This window comes from Phyllostomus discolor, chromosome 9 (genome assembly GCF_004126475.2).
Source record: "Phyllostomus discolor isolate MPI-MPIP mPhyDis1 chromosome 9, mPhyDis1.pri.v3, whole genome shotgun sequence".
Classification (NCBI taxonomy): Eukaryota; Metazoa; Chordata; class Mammalia; order Chiroptera; family Phyllostomidae; genus Phyllostomus; species Phyllostomus discolor.
Genome location: NC_040911.2, coordinates 69,706,514 through 69,729,536, shown reverse-complemented (window position 1 = coordinate 69,729,536; position 23,023 = coordinate 69,706,514). Strand labels below are relative to the sequence as shown.

The window sequence follows — 23,023 nt, the reverse complement described above, 5'->3', positions numbered from 1 at the left end:
TGCCAGATATCACCTGATTTTTTCCCCAGCAGGGTCATTGTTGAAAGTGAAATTTACTGAACTGGTTTTATTCTACATGACCAGGTGGTTCCCCTCTTTAACTTTCTCTAAGTTTCTTGGTCCAGTATCTTTCAATCAGTGCACAGGCTTCATGAGGGTGCTGAATATTTGAAATGCCTATAAAGATGGGTTTATTTTAATGGATTGAAAGGGATGCTATACTTCTCAAAATAATATTTGTAGAAACAACAATATTTTACAAATGTTTAAAAAATATATAGACATCATAATTAAATAAGAACTTTCAACAACCACAAAGCAAGTGAGCCATACCCTTTTTCTTTTTTTTTTTTATCCTCACCCAAGAACATTTTTCATTGCTTTTTGAGAGAGAGGAAGGGAGGGAGAAAGGGAGGAAGGGAGAAAAAAAATTGATGCATGAGACCAGCATTAATTGGTTACCTCCCATACATACCCAGACTGGGGACCACAAACACCCAGACTGGTGATCAAACCTTCAACTTAGGTATGTGCCCTGACCAGGAATTGAACCTGCAACCTTTCAGTTATGGGAAGACGCTCCAACCAACTGAGCTACAATGACAGCCAGGGAGAGTCATTTTAACTTTTTTTAATTATGCAAAAGTGACACATGCTGGATTATTTAAAAGTGCCACATGTTGAGGTTATCTCAGGTGGCAGAAAAATCAATGAGGGAACCTTTTCATAGCTTCACAAACTGGATCATTTATTTGGAAGACAACAATAGTTCAAGCAGCTCTGGAAACTCAAAACTTCAACAGTCATCTGTTCAAGAGGTATCTAAGACTTTAAGTGCCCTTTTTTCCTCTTTTTACTCTTACGGTGCTACCAAGTAACTCTTTATGCATCTTTGTTCTACTTCATCCATGGCTTGTGTTTGTTCCCTTTGCTTTCAGTGAAGCTCTGCCTTTACATCACTCTACACTTTAACATTTCTTTATAAATGTTACCACCAAATGCTCTAAAACGAAGGAGTTGATGGATTCCTTCATCATAATAGAATATTAATTCTCTACTGGCAGGTGGAACTCTCCTGATAAACTACCTTAATGTCTGTTAGCCATCCTATAGGTGATTTCCCAGGGCTCCTCCCTCACTGATAATCTGTGGTCCAGCTCTCAGGGTTATATGGTGCATAACATGGCAACCTCTTTCATGTCAGGTAGCAGACACTTATCCCAATGTTTTCTAATAAAAGGCAGCATAGTGTAAGAGTCAGGAAAGTAGGATGAACACACATTTTTGCTACTAAGTGGGAAACAGGTTAGTGACTATCTTGGTTGTCTTAGTTTGGGTTCTCCAAAAGCAAATCCTAAGAGAAGGATGTGAGTGCAACTGGTTTATTTGGTAAGTGATCCCAGGAAACACAGGTGAAGGATGGGAAGTGAAACAGGGAAGGGAAGACAGCCAATAGATGGTACATTAGTAAGCAGGTTACTGCTGAGGGGCACTGGGGTGCTATCCCTCTTAGAAATGCATTAGAGTGCATTCAGCATTGCCTCCCTGAGGGGTGAGGAAACTGGGGTTTTACCCCTGAATCCTTTGGGAGTCAGGAGTTGGGTAGCTTTGGGGTACTTCTGGCTTATCTGGGGCAAGAAGATTGTTATTCAGAGTTTCAGAAATCATCTTATCTCCCGAAAACACCTGCTGCAATCTCAGGGGTTGTCCAATGGAATATGTGTTGGGCACTGTTTGTGGTAAGTTTAGCTGACATAGATTGTTTCTGTTTTAACTATCTAGCTCTAGAGAGATCTATCACCTCTAGATCTAACATGGGAGTGGGCTGAGAGGAAGTAACAGAAAGGAGAATGGAGTTAACTTAGCCTTGGGACACCCAGCACAACAATGTAGGGTTATTTAGAATGGCTGGAAATTGAATTCATTGAATTTCTGATAAAAAAGGCAATAGTAAAATATCTTGTAGTAGATCCATATAATAAACCACTTGACAGCCATCAAAATTATAGAATTATATTCAATAGCATGTGCAAAAGCTGAAGAGAAAAAAAGTAAACACATCCTTTTTCATTTGTGTGGGTTTGTGGATTCTTCTAGGTGGGAAGAACAAATAGGTGCTAGTAAGCAGTCACCCAGATCTTTGAGGCTCACATAAAATGAATGACTCTCAGAAAGAGTTCAAATGCTTATCTTAGTACCCACAAATGTCTCATCACTTGGGAAAAATGACTTAAGTTTCCCTCCAGTGGGGTGGGTTATGTATGTCTCACACCTTAAGGACTGTTGGAAGTTCCTGGGTCCAGGCAGCACAAGGTCCTGGCACCTCAGCCACTCTTTCCAACCATCCAGCTGAAGACAGCCTGAATCTAGAAGGTGAAGCATTTATAAATCCGGAGACAGATTCTGTCTACTTTCTCAACTTCTCCCTGAAATAAAATAATTAATAGTTGCCAGCTGCTAGGTGATGACCTTGTTCAGAGTTAGGGGCAGAAAAGCCCTCATCACTTATTTAGAGAAGTTCCACTCAGCAGTACAGTCACAAAAAGTTTCATTATCAGATGGAATCAAAGTTTAAATAAAACACTTGTATTATTCCTGATTTAGAGATGAACCCGTAATAGAATGTCAAGTCAGTTCATACTTAGAACCATAGCTACTTTTCATGCCTCTGGCTTGGTCGGATTTTTTTTAATGATGTCAAGAGAGCCTCTGGTGGGAGGCCTAGCAAGGCAGAGGGAGGCAAGAATAGAAAGAAATCAGAAGAATGGAAGTCAAGGATAGCAGGTCACAGACAACCAAAACAAGAGCAGATTTGCCTCTGTTTACTTTGCCAAAGGGGAAAAATTAACTTGATGGAAAGGGTAATTAAGCAAGTCTTTTTCCATCGTGGTCCAGCACAGCTTTATATCCAGCTGTTCTGCTTTACATGGTGATGATTCTTCCTTGAACTGCAGACTTAACGATGGCCAGTGTGGCACCGAAGTCGCATGACACTGCTTCCCCCATTGTTAAGCTTTATTTTATAAATAAAATGAAAACTGTCCAAGTGAGGTAGGTGCTAATGAGGGAAGCCTAGAAATGTTGACAGAGAAGTATTCCCTACAAAGATAATTTGAACAAATCAAGCAGATTAGCATTGTAAGGTATTTGAGAGAGATTATCTTACTCAAAACCCTCAGTTCGTAGGTGCAGAAACTGAGATTATGTAAAGGGAATGGATTTTGCTAGATTTATAATCCCAACCCCAAGCCACTGCCCATGCCAGCATGACTGATTTTCTTATCTGCTCATATTTTCAAATAATAGCCTACAGATGAATATTTCCCCCAATGTAGGAATGAGCTGGTTTGCACATATTTACTGTTTGATATTTGAAATATGTTAGTGGTGCATGATGGTAGTTTTCCTAGCAGCATCTCAAAGACTGTTAGTACCTGAATTCAATAACTCTGGGAGTGATTGGCTGCATTTCAATGGGGGTTAATGAGAGCATACTGAAGACAAATGAGTTAGGCCAGACAAATGACTGGCCTAACTCATCAGGCCTCCCAGCATTCAAGGCAATGTATTGTCCTGGGACCAGGTTACTTCTCAGGTAAATATAGTTTAGCCTTGTATGTCCAGCTTCATGGAACCAAGCACAATTCAGATCATGGCCATCTGAATACTCTGGGACCACATTACAGGATATATTTTTCCTATATAGATGCATAGTCACTGCAGAGTTTTGATGAGACCAGAATTGGTTGTGGAGACTCCAGGTTACTGTGGACAAAGAAACTTTTCAGATAAAGGAAAAACTACTGCATTCTCATTGCTTCACATACTAAGCCAGTGATTCAAATAAAATAGGACAGGATAAATGTTGTTTTGCTTGGTATACTTGAATCAGTTCACAAAAATCAAAGAAAATCCAGGTGATTGTGTTTCTGTGCAACTTCTACATCAAGCTAAGGTACTCATGTATGGATGTTTACATGTTACAGGGTGAGAATATTTTATATGTACGTGTTTTATATAGCATTTACTATTTTGTTCAGACCCATTAGCACTTTTACACCAAAATATCTTCCTGCCAGTACTTTAACAGACATCAGGGGCGACCTCTCTTACTAGGTGGTTTTTGTACACCTCCTGGCTTAAAATGCCTTCAAAGACAGTTAATTACCCATGCAATATTTTACATTATAGTCAAATCTAATTTTGTTTCTTGTGAGTTGAAGTATCTTCTTCATTTATTAAACATATCTCCATATTTCTGTCTATTACCTCAAGCCAAATCTTTCTTAAGAATTCAAGAATTGCCATCATTGATAATTAATGGAGTAGGCATCAAATTCTGTAGCTAGCTGCTCAATGATAGTCCTAGAAAATTTTTGTAAGATGACAGTGTCACTGGCATTAGGGTATGAATATCTATAGTCATTTTTAACCTTGTTGGCATTATGGGTCCCTATGAGAATAAGATGGAAGCTATCTCCTCACAGAAAAATGAACATATGAATGAATACACGCACACATTTTGCATCTTATTTCAAAAGAATTTGTGAACCCCTAGAGTATATTCAGAGATCCCCTAAGGTTAAGAACTTTTGTTGTAAGAGGATATTTTTGAACGAAATCACATATATTTTGATTTATAGTTTAGATATATTTATTAAAAATTCAATAGTTTCATCATTTATCATCACAGCTTAAATCTATACGTGTATTATACTAGTCTGTGTGGACCTATGTAATTGACTGCATTAAAAATAACCTATTTTTTAACCCAGGCTGGCTAGTTCAGTTGGTTAGAGCATCATCCCGATATGCCAAGGTTTCAGGTTCAATCCCAGGTCAGAGCACTTACAAGAATCAACCAATGAATGCATAAAAGTGTAACAACAAAGTGCCATTTCTTTCTCTCTCTCTCTCTCTCCCTCTCCCTCCCTTTCTCTCTCTCTCTCTCTCTCTAAAAAAAAATTAATAAATTTTTTAAAACCCTACTTTTTGAAATTTCTGTTTCATGTTTTTCTTGTTTTAATCTATTTTAAATTTTCTTTTACTTTCTAAAAATGAGGAGATTTTTAAAATTTATGAATGTATTTATTATTTATTCTTGTTAATCTTAAAAGATAACCTAGCTTTAGAATCTTAGTTTGATTATTGGATTTAATATTTGCATTTGAAAAACATTCTTTGATAGGATATTGACCTTAAAGACTTTGAATGTCAGAATGTACATATAAATTTAATTCCAGTTCTCTGCTATTAAAATAACATTGACTGAATCTCAGAATTAGGTGATAACCTTACTTTTTTTCTTAACGTTGCCACTTGATAAATTTTAGAATTAAATAAAATGTGAATCAAAAGTGCTGCAAAAATTTACTATATCCAACTACATTTTTTCATGATCATTTATATAACATACATAGAAATAATAAGTTTTTTTACTGACCATACATATTGGGTATATTTTCTTTTTTTGTCATGATAAATAATAATTTTGTATACAATGCAGTGCAGCATTACTAGATATTGCATTTTACCATTTTTATAAACAAGTAAAACTAAAACACTCTTAAAACTAAAATTTGGCTTGATCCACATAGTAACTTTTTCAATCATTGTTTATTTTCAGTGTTAATGTGGAAAAAAGCATTCAAACGATAGATTCAAAATTAAAAAGCCATATTTTAATGGGAGCTGGTTTAAAACAATTTGACATGAGTGCAGTAACAGTTTGGAAAATGCATCTATGCTTAGTTTTGCTTCCAAATTTGGATTTTGAAACTTATTGTAAGTCTCAGAAAGAAATAAGAAGCTGTGCAGATAATTAAATATTTGCCTTGGGGGAATTATTTGAAGGTAACTAAAACCATACACGTTGGGTGTATACTTGCTTCACTGGTTATTAAATCTGAATCATGTGTTAACTACTCAGATTTCACATTTATCCATCAAATGTTGTTCATAGTATGTTTGAGAAACAAATTTGCTCAAATATTCCAAACTATGCCATTCAAAGCTATCTCCTAGTTTGTGGAGTGAGAAAGAAGAGAGGGAAAGGACAATAAAGAATGATTTATTTTAGATTCCACCTAAATCTGCATTGTTAAGAAACTAAAATGCAACTGAGCAATATGAACTCAGTAGAGAGCCCATTTGTAAGTTATAGAAGTGCCATTCTATCATCCCCAGTTTTCTTCATGGCACATGTATGTAAGATTAGCTCATGGTTTTCTTTATCTTTGGATTATCATCCTTTCAGCTGCATGAAAAATGTCCACTAGATTGAAACCTCTATGAGGGCAGAAATGTGGCATCTTATTTACAATAGACTCCACAGAATCAAGAACAGGGTCTGGCATTGAGCAGGCCCTTAATCAATATTTGTAGAATAAATGAAAGACCTGTTTTTTATCTTCCTTTTAACCAACTCGTATGCTCTTTATGATGGTATTTTAAGAAGCCTCCAGAGAGGCCTCAAATTTCTAACAGGGGGTCCTTTCTAGCTTTACAAGAGTACACAGTCATAGGAAACCTTTTAGCCACTGTTAAATATATCATATGAACTTATGCTGATCCCATGCTTAAATGTGCTAAACAAGAGTGAAGATGAAATTTCACAGAACAGAAGGTTTGCATCCACCCTTTGCTATTATTTTACTGGTAGAGTTCCTAAGGAAGGTGAACTTAATTACTACTGAATTTCAAATGTCTACTTCTGGCTTTTTCAAGGACTCAAGCCCCCACTATATTAACAACTACAGTAATGGAAGCATTAAGAACATGAATATTAGCTAGTCCTTTAATATTCTCTATTTTGTGTTCCTTTCATATTATCTTGCACAATTCTCCTAAAACTTTCACTGATGCATAAAGCTTGCTTATATTTCTTCTTTGTTGAAAAAAAAAATGTCCCAACCAACTTTACTGTCTTTATCTTGCAAACTTTGTGCTGACATCTCATGTAGCATTTTCAGGAAAGTGCATTCTTGGTGAAAGTATTTAAGTATTTCAATGGTATTTTTAAAAATGTATAAATTCTATCCCCAAACATAAATCATGTTAGTACTGGAAGCTGCTCTATTTCCTGGTTGAAAATAATGACTAGATGTTTTACTTGTTTCTTGTGTCAGAATCTGCAAAAGATGATAATATTATAAAAGACAGTGAAGTAACAGATCATGCTGTGTGTGATCAAGATAATCCCAATGGTAAGTAATGAGGTCTTTTTTCAGTGCTGTTCTCCTTAAGAATATTATATTTTTTTAAACTCAGATTTTAGTTTTCCTGGAAAAATGGAATCTGGTTATAATTTATTAGCGCTCAATACCAAGTGATTAGTAGTGGTCAAATTTAGAAGGTGCATTTGTTCTCCTCCATCCTTACCACTCATTATATGTGTGCTATGCTGGCTTTATCGATTTTTGTTACCTGCCTGAATTCTGTAGGCATTGGGTTTACAACTCCTGAAATGAAGATATAATAACAACAAGAAAATATGAAACATATAGAAAATAGATCCAGGAGATTAAATCTACATATCTTTGTAATACCAGGAAAAGAGACTAGAACAAACAGAAATGAAGCAATCTTTAGAAAAATTACATAAAAAAAGTTTTCCTAATGCAAACCAGTTCCTTCATCCAAAACACAAAATATTTTTACACATTATATTTATGGGGAAAGATAATGAAAACACAAAGGAGAACAGAAACCTACAAAGGCTAATGGAATTTCTGGAGATCAATGATAAAGACTTTCAAAGCAAATAGAAAAGTCAAAATCAGGTTACAAGCAAAATTACCAAAATCAGATAACCCGTAGCTTGCTTTACAACAACTCTAAATCCTAGAAGAAAATGTAGTAACATTTCCAGAGCTCTAAAGAACACAGTTTCTATTTTTAGTGTAGTCATTATTCATGCATGAAGTCAAAAGTAATATTTTCTCAGGAACACAAAAATTAAGGAAATATACCACTCAAGTATTCATTCTGAATAAACCAACAGGAGGCCTGTGCAAGAACAATAAATATAGAATGGAAGGAAAAATTCAAGACTAAGAAAAGCACAGTTTGGTAGGACTATATCATAAGAGACATTAAATGCACAAAAGTGTTGAAACAATTGTTTCGAATTAGAATAAAAATATCTTAAATGTTTGCTTTTACCTTTGAAAATTATAGTATCTGTTTTTGAATGAGAAAGGAGACACATTTTCTACCAGTAATGAAATTTTAAATAAATTAGACTATTACTTCATTATTTTCATGAACACAACCAGACAACTTAGAAAGAGCAGGAGTCTATTTAAAGACATCAGAGAGCTAATAAGATAGAGTATTGCCAGGCTAGCTTATGGAACAAAATGGATATTCAGAGATGTGAGTTCAGAGTTTGAAACTGTTTTTACCTTAGGATGTTTGCTGATTATTCAAAAAGTGTCTTGAGTCCTATTGCCCAAGTGTCAGGGGCTCTGATACACCACCTGTTTCTTGGGTTGAAACCTGAAAGATGTGAGGGGGGACCCAAACAGAATTTATTTATTAAAAATTGTGTATTTAGCCCTGGCTGGCGTAGCTCAGTGGATTGAGTGCGGGCTGTGACCCAAAGTGTCACAGGTTCAATTCCCAGTCAGGGCATATGCCTGGGTTGCAGGCCATGACCCCCAGCAACCTCACATTGATGTCTCTCTCTCTCTCTCTCTCTCTCTCTTTCTCTCTCCCTTCCCTCTCTAAAAATAAATAAATAAAATATTTTTAAAAATTGTGCATTTATTATTACATTTTTAAATTTTAGTCACCTTCAAAGTATTCTCCATTTGATGCAATGCACCTATTGAGATGTTTTTTCCGCTGTGCAAAACAGTTTTTGTACTTGTTGATTTTGATGCCTTTTAGTACTTCTGCCATTTTTTGTTTCATCTCTTCCACATGGGCAAAACATTTCTCTTTGAGGACTTTTTTCACCTGGGAAAACAAAAAAGAAGTCACTTGTAGTGAGATGGGATAAATAGGGAGGGTGTGGCATGAGGGTCATGCTGTTATTTGTCAAAAACTACTGAACACTCAGTGCAGTGTGTACTTGTAAACAACCCATTGTGAAATGAGCAAATGCACTGAATCTTAAAAAAAATTCACTGAAGCCAAATACAGCCTCTCACAATAATGCCAGCAGGTACACTGATACAGATAGGTTCCTAGAACACTCACCTAGCCTAACAAGGGAAGCCTGTACTATAAGGGGCCCACCCTCCAGAAGATAATTCTGATTTTTTTTAAAGACTGCTGACCAGCTTTAAATTGTCTCAATCCCCAAATTAAATTAAAACTAACTGAGATGGCTAGTCCCTCTAGGAACCTAAAAAAAAGTAAAATATTTATTAGATTTAAAAACAGGTGTTAAGTTTGAAATCATTTACATAAATAACCTGTTAAATACAATGTTCAGCATGCATACCTGTAAAAATAGCCAGAATAAATAAGAAAGCAAGGTAACATGAAAAACAAACCAAGAGTGGTAGGCTGAAAACATTAGTTATAAGCACAAGCTATAAAACACAAGAGCTATGTACAATACAAGTAAATAAAAACAAAACTGAAAAGTTTAGCTGAGAATTGCAAATTCAAAATATAAAAAGGAGGAAAAGAAAAGAAGGTCTAAAGATGCCACAACTGAAATGAAGAATTCAATGAATGAATTTATAGTTTAGAAGAAGATTAGACACAGATGAAAGAGAATTTGTGAACTTTAAGTTGTGTCATAAGAATATATCTGAAATAAAAACAGTAGAGAAACACTGGATGGCAAACACTAAAGAAAATGAAAACACATAGGAGATAAGATGATAGTCCATCTATCATCTTGCCACAGAAGCAGCATTTGAAAAAATTACAGTGCGAAATTTCCTACACTATTGAAGGATATCAAGTCACGTGTTTCAAAAGTCCTTTGAATTCTAAGCAAAGTAAATCCACAGCTAGGCCCATCATAGTAAAATTGCTAAAAATTAAAGATAAAGAGAACATCCAAAAACCAGTCTTTAAATAATTGGACTGACAGCTGACATTCCAATAGATAGGATGGAAATAAAAAGACAGTACCAGAGAATATGTACCAACCCAAACTCTAAACACAAGGAAAATGTATGTTTCTAAAATAAAGTTTAATTAAGGATGTTGCAGACAAATAGAAGTTTATCACTGTAGAATTCTGGTGTTCTTAAGGTAGGATGATACCAAGTCCAGTTAGAAAGTCAAAGATGAAAGAAGGAATTGAGAACAAAGTAAATTATTGAGTAAGTCTGAATGAGTATTAATGACACAAATCAATAATGATGATTATAATAATAATAATGTATTCTTAGGGTTAAGATATACTTAAACTATGATTGAAAAATAAAAATTAACCAAAGATATACTTAGAATTAAAATATGCTACAGTAACTGTATTTATTAGAATGAGGTAAATAAGTGTGCTAATGTCTTTCCATTGTCATGGAGAATAAAAATACCAATTAACATTTAAATTTGATGTCTCTGTGATACCTAAGTCAGGAAATGAGGTAAGTCCTGTGATGTTCCATATAAACGCTTGGAGAGAATTCCAGCCCAAAGTGCAGGGAAAAGGATTTTTTACTCATTTTTAGAGAGAGGAGAAGGGAGGGAGCAAGAGAGGGAGAGAAACATCAACGTGTGAGAGAAACATCGATTGTTTGCCTCCTGCACACCCCCAACTGGGGACCTGGCCTGCAACCCATGCATGTGTCATGACCAAAATTGAGCTAGCAACCTTTTGGTTCCTGTGCCAGCTCTCAATCCACTGAGCCACATGAGCCATGGCAAAAGAGGTAACTCTTTAGAGATGTATAAAGGGAATCTCTCAAGACTTCAGTTGTGTCCTGATCAGTCCATACCTGAGAGGAAATTACCAGTGTATGTGTGAGAGGCTGAATAAGGAACACTAAAGGATTTGAGGGAATGATACCTGAAGCTTCCACAGGGCTGAGTGGAATGACACTTCCCATAAGCCAGACTGGAAAACCTAAAATTCATAGAGGGCTTAAAAGGATTTTGCCTCAGTAGTGGACCAGAACTTGCAATATACTAAATGCTGCTATACTGCTGCTGTGAAATGCTCCACAATTCAGCTTAAAAACAAGATTTGAGAAGATGAAACTGTTTGTGAATAACTTAACTGATCCCAGAATGAAGATCAAAATTATTTGTAGAAATATAAATATATTTCATGCCCATAAGATTAATTGACAAAGTTATTGGGCATGAGAAGAAGTATTGCAAGACAAATATCCATGCGTCTCTTATGTCTTTGCGTATTTTACCAGCAGAAACCCTGATTGCCCTTGTTTTAACTCACCTTTTTAAGGATGTTTTTAAAGTGAACAGTCTTGGAAGATAAAGAAACTGTCTTGGAAGATAAAAATAGTGCCCCTCTCCCAAGAGACAGACATGCATACTATCTATTATGAAATATTCAAGTTGGCTAAGATTTAGGTTCTCTCATATAATACAACACACTGAGTGTGAAAGTATCACTTGATCACTCAAAGCGAATTGAGGCTCAGGGAACAAGTACAAGTAGTCTGGCTACTGCTATTGCTCTGAATAATAAACTGTCCTTTATGCCTGGGCTGCAAGTCTCTCTTCTGTCACCAGCCATGGAATGGTGGTTAGCTAACTTATTAATTCACAAATGGGGTAAAATCTCAGAATTTTCCCAATTTTTAATTCAAGAAGTAAAAATATGGCCAATAGAAGAAATCAACTGATATAAATTAATCTAGTAGTGGCACAGATAGAGTAGCAATATGAAAGATCGTGTTAAAAATTACTATTATTGTATTTCACAGCTTCCAGAAGCTAAAAGCATTGTTCATATTTAGAGGAGCAGGGTGGAAATAAAAGACACAAATTGAATTTCTAGAGATAAAAAAAACAGTGGCTGAGAGGAAAATCATACTTGATAAGAATGATGGCAGATTAGACACTGCAAAAGAAAAGGTTAGTGAACTTCAAGCTGTAGCAATAGAAATGATTCAAATTGACACAGAGAGAATAAATGACTGAGGAAAAAGAAAAGGCCATCAGAGAGATATAGAACAACTCCAAGAGTAATGCCAATCCCAATATACATAAATTGAAATCTCTAAGGCAGGCATGGGAGGGAGAAACAGGGGAAAGAAAGAAATAATAATGGCTGAAATTTTTCAGAAATTTCATGAAAACTATGAACCCACACATCCAAGAAGTTCTATGACCCCAAAACACAAAAAAAATATATAAAGGAAATTATACCTAAGTACATCATCATCAACTTGCTCAACATCAGTGATAATGAGAAAAAGGAAAAGGAAAGGAAAGGAAAGGAAAAGGAAAAGGAAAAAGGAAAGGACAAGTTACATAAACAGGAACAAATATAGCAGGCAAAAACATAGATGAATCTCACAAACATAATATGAAACTAAAGACGGCACAAAAGCATGTATGTTGTACAGTTCATTTATATCAACTTTTAGAAGCAGAAAAAATAACTATAACACTTAGAAAGGTGTGCTCAGATGATAAAAGTATAAAGAAAATCTAGGCAGTTACTACTAAGGCAGTTGATATTGATTAAACTTTGGTGATGGAGAAGAAGTACTGGCTGGACTGTGAGCTGAGCTTCTTTCTGAATTTGATGGTTATCATAAGAATATATAGATTTTCTACTTGCTTTTGGTCATTTAATTGAGCTCTGCATATTTTTTGTGTTCATTTTGAGTAAAATTATTCTATGTTGCATTTTTATAAAATAAAATAGGAAAATGGAAGGTAATAAGGAAGGAAATGAGGGAGAACAAAATAAAAAGAAGTACACATTTTATAAAACAAAGATAATGGTGAGGATCAGGGGTATTGCCCACAATGCTGACATCCATGGAGGTACAGAAACTGAAAGTCCTACCATGCTATGGGTTCTGCCAAAATTATTCTTAAGTCTAAGAATAATTTTGAAAATTTTTATGGTAGTTACAAATAGAATTTAATAACAATAGAGTTGAAGTAATATATCTTACTTTCTAAATTTCCAAAAAGATTATACAATACATGAGAGTATAGTCAGTAATGCAAATAATAATAAAAAGTGGCAGTGTGACACAAACACAACATATCAAATAAGATGACAGAAACACATGCAAACAGTTATGACAGTACATGTAATTAGGTTACTTTATTAAGTGTTAACACCAGTCACATTGAATTAATTTCAATGAAATACTAATGGTATAAAAATATAAAGTTATAAAAAGGTATATTTGGAAAATGAACATAAAAATAAATTATAAAAAACTACCTTGAATCTATTCAATTGGCTTCTAGCAAAAAGTCTCAAGTGAGAAAGTTTGTCATTTTATATCAATAAAATTTAAATCCCTGATTAAATATAACAATGGTGTTTTTTTTACGTGTCAGGTGATATGCAAAGATACAATATGAATAAAATTTGATTGGAATGTAATGGGGAATTCACAGATATGATATTATCAGCCAATGACAACATAAATAGACTAAAAATGACATATAATCTTTGAAAAATGTGATTAACAGTGTAGAAATGGACAAGCTGATCAATGAAACAAAATAAAGAGTTTAGAAATATACCCAAAGAGATATGGGATTTCACTACATATTTAGGCTGACATTTCAAAAACAGATGATTGAATAAATGATACTAAGTCAACTATTTGACCATTTGGAAAAATAACCTGAATCCCAATCTCATCCCTTATACCAGCTTAAGTTCTAGAAGGAGCAAGGATGAAATATAAAAATGAAACTATAAAATTACTAGACTAAAAGAATCAAAGACTACTTTTTTAAATTTTGAAATAGACTCCTTTCTGAGCTATGATTATATGCACACAGACATGACTGTATAAAATACACACAGGTCTGTAATGTGTGTGTATGTATATGTCAATATATGCCATAAAAGAGAGAAATGGCTAAATCTCAATATATAATTTTGACATGATAAAAAAGGTTATAATCATATTCTAAAGAAAAGCTTCTGGGATGAAGTACTCTCAGCTTAAATGACAAAGAATTAATTTTTATTAAAAAATGTAAAGACTTCATAAATCCAAAAGGAAAATAAACAACCCAAGAGGAAAATGGGCACAGAACTCAATTGTCATTTACAAGGAAGAAATATAGTCATTATAAATATGAAGACATGACTTATCTCTTTATTACCTAAGGAATTGCAGACAAAACTTGATTTCAGTGTTTTCTGAGTCTTTTCCTTTGGAATATCAAAAGTTTAAGTAGGATTAAAAATACATAGAATTAGTATGAGTAGGGTATTTAAACACCATTAGTGGGAGACTAATGAATACAATCTCTTCATCAGGAATTTTGACAAAATCTAATAGAAGGTGAAATGTTTATATTTTGATCCAAGAACTTAATGAATTTATCTTAAAATAACACTCATCAAAAGTATGGAGATATTTATTCACAAAAATGTTCATTGTAATACATTTAATGGCAAAAAAGGAAACATCCAAAGTTTATCCATAGTGTGGAAAATAATGCATCTTTTAAAAGTAAGACTTCTGAAGAAGTTGTAGACAGTGTAAAAAGATCCTTATAAAAATATAAGCTAAGAAAACAAGTATTTAAGTATAAATTTATTTTGATTACAGCATGCATGTATGTATTTCTGTATATGTGTCTATACGCAGACACACCACAGACACACATATAGCAGTACATATATTTATATATATATGCACAGCATATACACACCAGCATATACACACACGAATGATAGCAGTTTACAATGTTAACAGTGGCCATCCCTTAATTGTAAAATTATCCATAATTATCAATATTTGCATGCATTTTTAGTGTTTCTATAAGCAAAATGCCTTTCTTTTGTAATACAGAAAAATAATTTTAGAATAATGTACATTAGAAAAGTTTTATTTGCCCTCAGAGAAAACTAAGGATGACTAAAAAATAATCAAATGCACTCTAATCAAAATTTTGCTCTTAATCTGGGGTGGTTTTAGACATGGTAAAAGTACAATTTTGAAAAACAGCAGCAATCAAGTTTTAAGTTTAACAAAAGAACACAATTTCTATTGTCTTTAATACAAGCATCAAAGAAACAAAGTCTTTGTTCTTACTAAGATCTAACCATCTAATAATCTACAAACGCTAAAGCTACATTGTTGTTGCTATTGGTTAAAAACAGTGCATTTGCAAAGTGAGTATAGGTTTATTCTCTAGAAATGTTTAATTCCAGATTGATGCTCCTAGATCAATTTTTATGCAAATTAATAAAAACATTAGCTTGGGACAAACTTAATTACCAGCGCTCCAAGAAACAATCATGTGATCTAGTTCTATAGAAAAGTGAATGAATTTTTGGATTATCTGTTCTAATGGTCCCCTCCCATTAATATGAATGATTGAGTTCACTATATAAAAAAATACATATAAACTGTGGGATCTTTTATGTTCTTTTGTTTTCTCTGCCAGGAGGGATTAGGACAAAGAACAGTGGGTGGAATTCAACTAGACTGAATGTTGAGAGGCAAGCATAAAGCTTGCCCTGTGGGGTCAAGGAAGCAAGATAGAATGTAGAACGTCTGAGTGCACAGAAGAGAAAGGCAGATGGGCTAGAGTCATCATTAACACACAGCAGACCTGGGTGTGGGGCAAGGGACTCACACATACCTCCTCTGTGTAATATGTCACACTCTGGCCCAGGGTGTGACCTGGACCAGGTCACATATAAGCATATATAATTATTCTTGGATTTCAGAGCTGCACACTTCACTTCTTCCCCCTATTCTTATACTAACTTTTCCTAAGAAAAAATAGAGAGAAGAAAATATATGTATTTCCATTTCAAGCAATGGTTGTTAAAATATGTAAACACATGGTTGAAATGCCAGGGAAGCAAAATACTCCACAAAATCTCTGCAGTGGTTTCTCATCCACAAAGTGAAGTGCCAGTCCTTTCTAGTCACAGAGAAAAACCCTACCACTCATCGACAGCCACAGGCTGCCTCCTCCAGCGGTCCCACCATATCAGCAGAGCCCCAGCCCTGTTAAACTGTGATCTTCCTATTCCTGATAGAATTCCTCTAAAAATTTATCAAGTGGAGCAGTAGGACTGGATACACACAAGAATACAGAGTGGCTGCTTTGACTCTTCCCCTTCATTGTACAGATCATGAATAATGAGTTCAGGTCTCAGCAACAACCTTGAGAATTCCCCATATCCACAGAGATAGATAATGAGGCTCACTCAATAAATAGTGAAGGTTCCCTCTCAATATCATCTTCCCAATAAATAAATGTAAATGTGACTAGAAACTACCAGGAGATATATCCTCATATGCCACCAAAGATAGAAAGAATTTCAGTTGTTTTTTTTGTTTGTTTTGGCCTTTAAAAATAATAATAAAATTAAAACCCAAAGAGCATCCAGTTCTCCTTCCAGGGTCCTTTGCCATAAATATAGTATATGAAGAGCTTAGTAGCCTAAAGCACTTACTTATTACTAAAGGTTGTGGTAAGAAGTAAGTTACAGTCCCTAATTACTATTTACAGACATTGATGAGTACTATAATAGAGGGCAAATTAAATAGTTATTTATTGCTCATTCATCAGTAGGTGCTGGGAAGGAATATATGAGTAAAATACAATTGCTATCTTCACAATGTTCATAACCTGGTGAGAGAAACAAATGCTGGCACAGCTATATTACAGTGTAATAAGGAAAATAATAAATAGAAGAATGAGCAAAGGAACTCAATAAGCAAAGATGTAATTGCTTTATATGGTACTCAAAGGTGAGAAGGGTAGAAATGTGTCTGGGGGAAAGATTTTTCATGTCTCTTTCCTCCATATTGAATAATTTTGTGATGAGTCTCATGATATCATAAAGAATGAAAAACAGAAATGGAAATCTCATACATTTCAGGTGGGAGTGTAAAATGGAGCAAACTCTTTGAATACTGTTTTTTAGTATCTAGTAAAGCTAAACATGTATGTTGACTATTCCTTAGAAATTTCACTGCTAGGTTTATACCCAAGTGATGTAAGTCCATATGCCCACAAAATAAATAAATGTACAAGAATTTTTAGTAGCGGTATTTACAGTAGCCCCAAATTAAAAATAATTCAACATCTATATAACAGCATATTAGATAGTGAAATAGTATACAGCAATGAAAAATAATTAGTCAACAATTGGGATTAATCTCACAGGAAAACATGTGTAAAAAAGTAAAATGCAGATTGTTAGTTCTGGTCAACATGGAGGCTTAGGTGGAAATACTTCGCTTCCTCACACAACCAAAAGAAGGATAATGACCAATTTAAAAACAAAAAACAACCAGAACTGCCAGAAAATCAAACTGCATGGAAGCCTGACAACTGAGGAGTTAAAGAAACATTCATCCAAACTAGTAGGAGGGGTGGAAATGGGCCGCTGGGGCAGAGAGGACTCTCAGGAAGGTAACCAACTGCAAGGGTAAGGTGGGAGCTGGCTGACCAGGCAGTACAAACTGGGAGGAACAATTGGGGAGCAAGACAGACTGCACAAAAAAGGGTTTCAGTACAGGAAACTAAAAACTCAAAACCTCTGGCTATAAAAACCTGCAGGGGTCCAGGAGGGGGAGAAACTCCCAGTCTCACAGGAGAGTCCGCTGGAAAGGACCACAAGGTCCTAGAATTTACACAAACCCACCCACCCAGGAATCAGCACCTGAAAGAGCACAATCCACTTGTGGGAAGTAAGGGAAATGGTGGACAGTGGGGAAAGAGCCAAGCTTAGGAACCTCTGGGACAACTTTCAACATTCCAACATCCAAATTATCGGGGTGTCAGAAGAAGAGGAAGAACAAGAAATTGAAAATTTATTTGAACAAATAAGGAAGGAATACTTCCCCAGTCTGGTGAAGAAAATAGACTTCCAGGAAGCCCAGGAAGCTCAGAGTCCTCCCAAAAAATGGATTCAAGAAGAAACACACCAAGACACATCATCATTAAGTTACCCAAGATTAAAAATAAAGAATCTTAAAAGCAACAAGAGGAAAGGAGGGTGTTATAAAGGAGTGCCCATAAGACCATCAGCTGGTTTCTCAAAAGAAACCTTACAGGCAAGAAGGGGCTGGTAAAAAGTATTTGAAGTCATGAAAGGCAAGGACCTGCATCCAAGATTACTCTGTCCAGCAAAGCTTTCATTTAGAATAGAAGGGCAGATAAAGGGCTTCCCCGACAAGGTAAATCTAAAGGAATTAGTCATCACCAAGCCATTATTATGGGAAATGTTAAAGAGACTTTCTAAGAAAAATAAGAAGATCAAAAACTATGAACAGTAAAATGACAAGAAACACAACTGTCAACAACCGAACCTAAAACACTAAAGCAAAAACTAAGCAAACAACTAGAACAGGAACAGAATCACAGAAATGAAGACCACATGGAGGATTATCAGTAGGGATGGGGAGGAAGGAGAATGGGGAAAAAGTTACAGGGAATAAAAAGCATAAATGGTAGGTACAAAATAGACAGGGGGAGGTTAAGAATAGTATAGGAAATGGAGGAATGAAAGAACTTATTTTAATGACCCATGCACATGAACTGAAGGGAGGATGCAGAAGGGTGGGGTGTGCAGGGCAGAGAAAGATAAAGGGCAAAAAAAATTTGTGACAACTGTAATAGCATAATCAATAAAATATACTTTAAAAAAGTAATATACATGCTGTATGTTCTGTTTATATGAAATTGAAAAACAGAATAATCACCTATGGGGGTGCTATCTTCAGGTACCAAAAGAGGAAGTAGAGCCACTGCTGCTAGAAATGTTCTTGATCTGGGTGGTGACTGCACAGTGACACATGTTTGTACATTTAAAAACCTGTAGTCTTAAGACTTGAGTATTTTTCTACATGTAAGCTATATTTCAGCTTACAAAAATTAAAAAGCAAAGTAAAAGCATTTCCAGAAAAAAAGAAATTTTTGTTCAGATAAACCTAGCTGAGAATTTTGAAAGTAGAATGGGGATCATACTACTAACTCTGCAGGGCTGATATAATAATTAGAAAAAATGTGTATAAAATACACAAAGCCTGACATTTGTATAGAATTGATTTATAAATATATTTTCTAGGCTACTGATTCCTAACAGTGCAAACAGAGCACCTAGAAATGTTGTTAAAATGTGCACTATGAGTCTGTAGGTCTGAGATGAGGCCTGAAATCCTGTATTTTTTAAAAGCTCACAGGTAATTCCAATGTTGCTCACCCATGGACCACTTTGCCCATGGAGGTTGAGAGAAATGGGGATGAATGAGGTTTATCAGCAAGGGAAAGGTGTTAAATTCATATTTTAAAAATATTACTGTTTGCAATTCAAAAAATAGATTACAGGAGAAAAATTATAGATTAATAGAGAGATAATGTATTCCTGAATGAGTAAAGGGGAAGGGGACTAGACAGGGGAAAAAAACGCATTTTTCAGAAACATCAAATCTTGGCATGTCATTGAATTTTAGGAGTGATGACAGAAAGACATCAAAGGCAGCTTGAGGTTTTCAGCTTCAATGAACAAGTATATAAATATATTGTAGTTGCAATTTTTATTGGATCCCTTTGATCAAAATTGAGCTCAAGAGGAAAGGATGTCAAAAAAAACCCACTTGTTTTTAAAGAGTTGGTTACTGTACTCTTTAAAAGGGAGTACTATAGAAGGGAGTACTATAATGATTAATTTTTTTAATTTTTTATTGTTGTTTAATTACAGTTGTCCCAAAAGGAAGTACTAACAGGCAGAATACTAACAGTTGTGTTAAAGAGGAAACTGTGAATACAAGAGGTTGTATGTCAGCTTTGCTGTAGGAACAAATAACCCTAAAAGTTCCAATAGCTGCAACAACAAAGGCTCCTCATGTCTCTGCTTGGTTTTGCTCCATGTGCTTTGATTCCAGGATCCAGGCTGAAGAGCACACTCTATTAGGAGCAGGAGAGCTGGAGGAAACGTGCAATGGATCTTGAAGTTTCTGTTTAGATCTAATAGCATCATGTCTGTTTCTGCGCCATTTTCTAAACCAAGTGACATGAATAGGCCTTGCACCAATGAGGTGGGAACATACACTCGTCCCACATTGGCCACCACAGGTCACATGGTTAGACAGAGAAGTAGTATCCTTTTACAGAAAGAGGGAGGAACAATAATCCATCTACCACAAAGATGTACCCAGGCAAAGAGCCCAAGCTCCTCTGCATCCCCTTTCTGCATATAACCAAGCCTAGCTCTGGATTTTTTCTTAACTCAGCAGTGAAATATCTCAGCACAAAATCTTTCATCAATATGAGACAAAATGGACAGATTTCAATTTATCCCCTTAAAGAACACTGAAATGTTCTAAACCCTACAGAGAAAGGGAGGAGGAAAAGCCAGGGGACATAGAGGGAATGAAAAGCATTACTGGATAATGAGCCTCAGAGTAACTAAGAGCTGGAGGAATTCTCTCCTGACCGTTGCTGTGTTCAGTGGGTGCCATTAGAGAGTGGTTGGGCTGTCAGCTGACCCAGTTTGCATGTGCTCACATTGCTCCAATTGTTCACGCTCCATCGATGGAAGAATGAAAATGCAAGTAGTGTTTTAATTTTCCAGGAATCTTCAGTACAGGAAATATCTATATCTTCAAGGAAAATTAACTATAATTAACACATGCAGCCCAGGAATTATTTAAAATGTCAACACTCCCAGGTTGTGTTCACTGCTGTTAGTACATTCGTAAGCTAAATATTAATTATACTAATCAGCTAAAAGAAGAGTTTTTACCTAAATTATCTAGATATTTTTTATAAAATAATTGAGATAAATTTGATGATCTGCAAAAACAATACCTTCCCCCTCTGCTTTCATTCAGAACTGTTCTCTACCTCTGCATGCATGGTCAAAGCATGGTTTCTGACATTTTTTTCTTTTTCAAACCAGGGATAAAGCTATGGTCATGTATATCACATTTTTTTTAAAAAAATTGCAATCTCTCTTCTTAACAGGACAAGAGAATGATTCAATGAAGAATGAAATAAAAATTGAGGCAGAGTCACAGAGCTCATACATGGAAACAGAAGGCATTGAAAATGGCATGTATTGTTACCAGAGAATGAGACAAAGCTATAGGCTGTGCCTCCTACATGTACCCATGTGTGGGAGAGTGGGGTGGGTGGGCTTTAGACAATGATTTCTAGAGAATGGCAATAGTTTTCTGCTTTGTATGCCTGTTAAAATCAGAGGGGTGGGGGAAAGAACTTTAACTTTGTGTGCTTTAGTAAGTGTGTTTTGCCAATGATTTCAACTAGAACATTCCTGAGTATACTTCTGTCTTATTCTGTTTAGAGCTTTCATCAAACCAAGAAGACGCCACAATTGTGGAGCAACTGGAAGTGATTCCACTAACAGGTGACCAAGAAGAAAAAGGGGAGAAAGGTAGGACTGCTCTTAAATAACCCATCAAAATAGAGTCTCTTTGGGTCTTGCCTAGAATTCACCATCAGAGTTATCCTCATGCAATTGCAGCCTGTTAAGGGGGAAAATAAACCTTTCTTTAATCCTAAAACTACTTTTGTGAGTAGAATATTCACATTAGCAAGTGAAAATGCTCGTAACAGTTATCTGCCATTACAAATACTATGAATATGCTTTTATTATTCATTTAGATTCAATTTAATTAAAAAAACATAGTATCGAGAAAGCCTATAAGAAATCAAAATTATCGACTAGATGGATGAGTCTTAGAAAATTTGAGATGACTATAAAACAAAGAGATTGACCTTTTGGTATTGATTTCCTTCTGTAGTCCTTCATATGATAATAATTAAAGAAGCAGTTTCTATAAAATATACATATTATATGAACCTTCTAAATTGTAAGCTTTTTCTGGTAACATTAGATACCATAATATTCAGTACTGTTAAAAATAACTGAGCATTATGATGATTTTTGAAGACATGGGAGGAATGAACCCTTTGTAAAATTTAAAGCAGTATCTGGGACAAGAAGTCAATACATTGTCGTAAACATAGAAATCTTTTCTAAAAATCCAATTAAAAAATATTATCAAATGAGATCAGGCACATTCAGGCAAAGCACCTAAACAGACATTTCTCCAAGGAGAACATGCAGAGGACCCCAAGATATATGAAAGTATGCTCAGCATCACTAGCCATCAGAGAGATGCAAATTAAAACCACAGTGAGATACCACTTCACACCAGTGAGAATGGCCATCATTGATAAATCAATAAACAATGAGTGCTGGAGAGGATGTGGAGAAAAGGGAACCCTAGTACATTGTTTGTGGGAATGCAGACTGGTGCAGCCACTATGGAAAACAGTATGGAATTTCCTCAGAAAGCTAAAAATGGAACTGCCTTTTAATTGGCAATTCTACTACTGGGGTTATTCACTAAGAATCCTGAAGCACCAATTCAAAAGAATCTATGCACCCCAATGTTCATAGCAGCACAATCTACAATAGCTAAGTGCTGGAAGCAACCTAGATTCCCATCAGTAAATGAGTGCCCATCAAAAAACTATGCTACATTTACACAATGGAATACTATGAAGCAGAAAGAAAGAAGGAGCTCCTACCCTCGGTGACAGCATGGATGGAAGTGGAGAGCATTACGCTAAGTAAAATAAGCCAGGGAGTGAAAGACAAATACCATATGATCTCACCTTTAAGTGGAACCTAATCAATAAAACAAAGAAGCAAGCAAAATATAACCAGAGACATTGAAATTAAGAACAAACTGACAGTAACCAGAAGGAAGGTGGGAGGCGATAATGGGGGGAAAGGGGGAACAGGTTATCAGGAACATATATAAAGAACATATGGACAAAGCAAAGGTGAGTAGAATCAAGGGTGGGAAGAGGGGATGGTTGGGGTTAGGGGGAGTGATGGAAAGAAAATAGAGACAACTGTACTTGAACAACA

The 23,023-nt window shown here is 35.3% G+C and overlaps 1 protein-coding gene across 1 annotated transcript in view; it reads left to right on the top strand.

The window, feature by feature from the left end:
• Nucleotides 1–23,023, top strand: part of MACROD2 (mono-ADP ribosylhydrolase 2) — a 2,132,804-nt gene that overhangs the window by 2,039,545 nt on the left and 70,236 nt on the right. Inside the window, exons 13-15 of the mRNA XM_036009551.1 lie at nucleotides 7,128–7,205; nucleotides 21,085–21,159; nucleotides 21,425–21,514. Coding sequence (XP_035865444.1) covers nucleotides 7,128–7,205; nucleotides 21,085–21,159; nucleotides 21,425–21,514 — 243 coding nt within the window. The remainder of the gene's footprint in view (nucleotides 1–7,127; nucleotides 7,206–21,084; nucleotides 21,160–21,424; nucleotides 21,515–23,023) is intronic.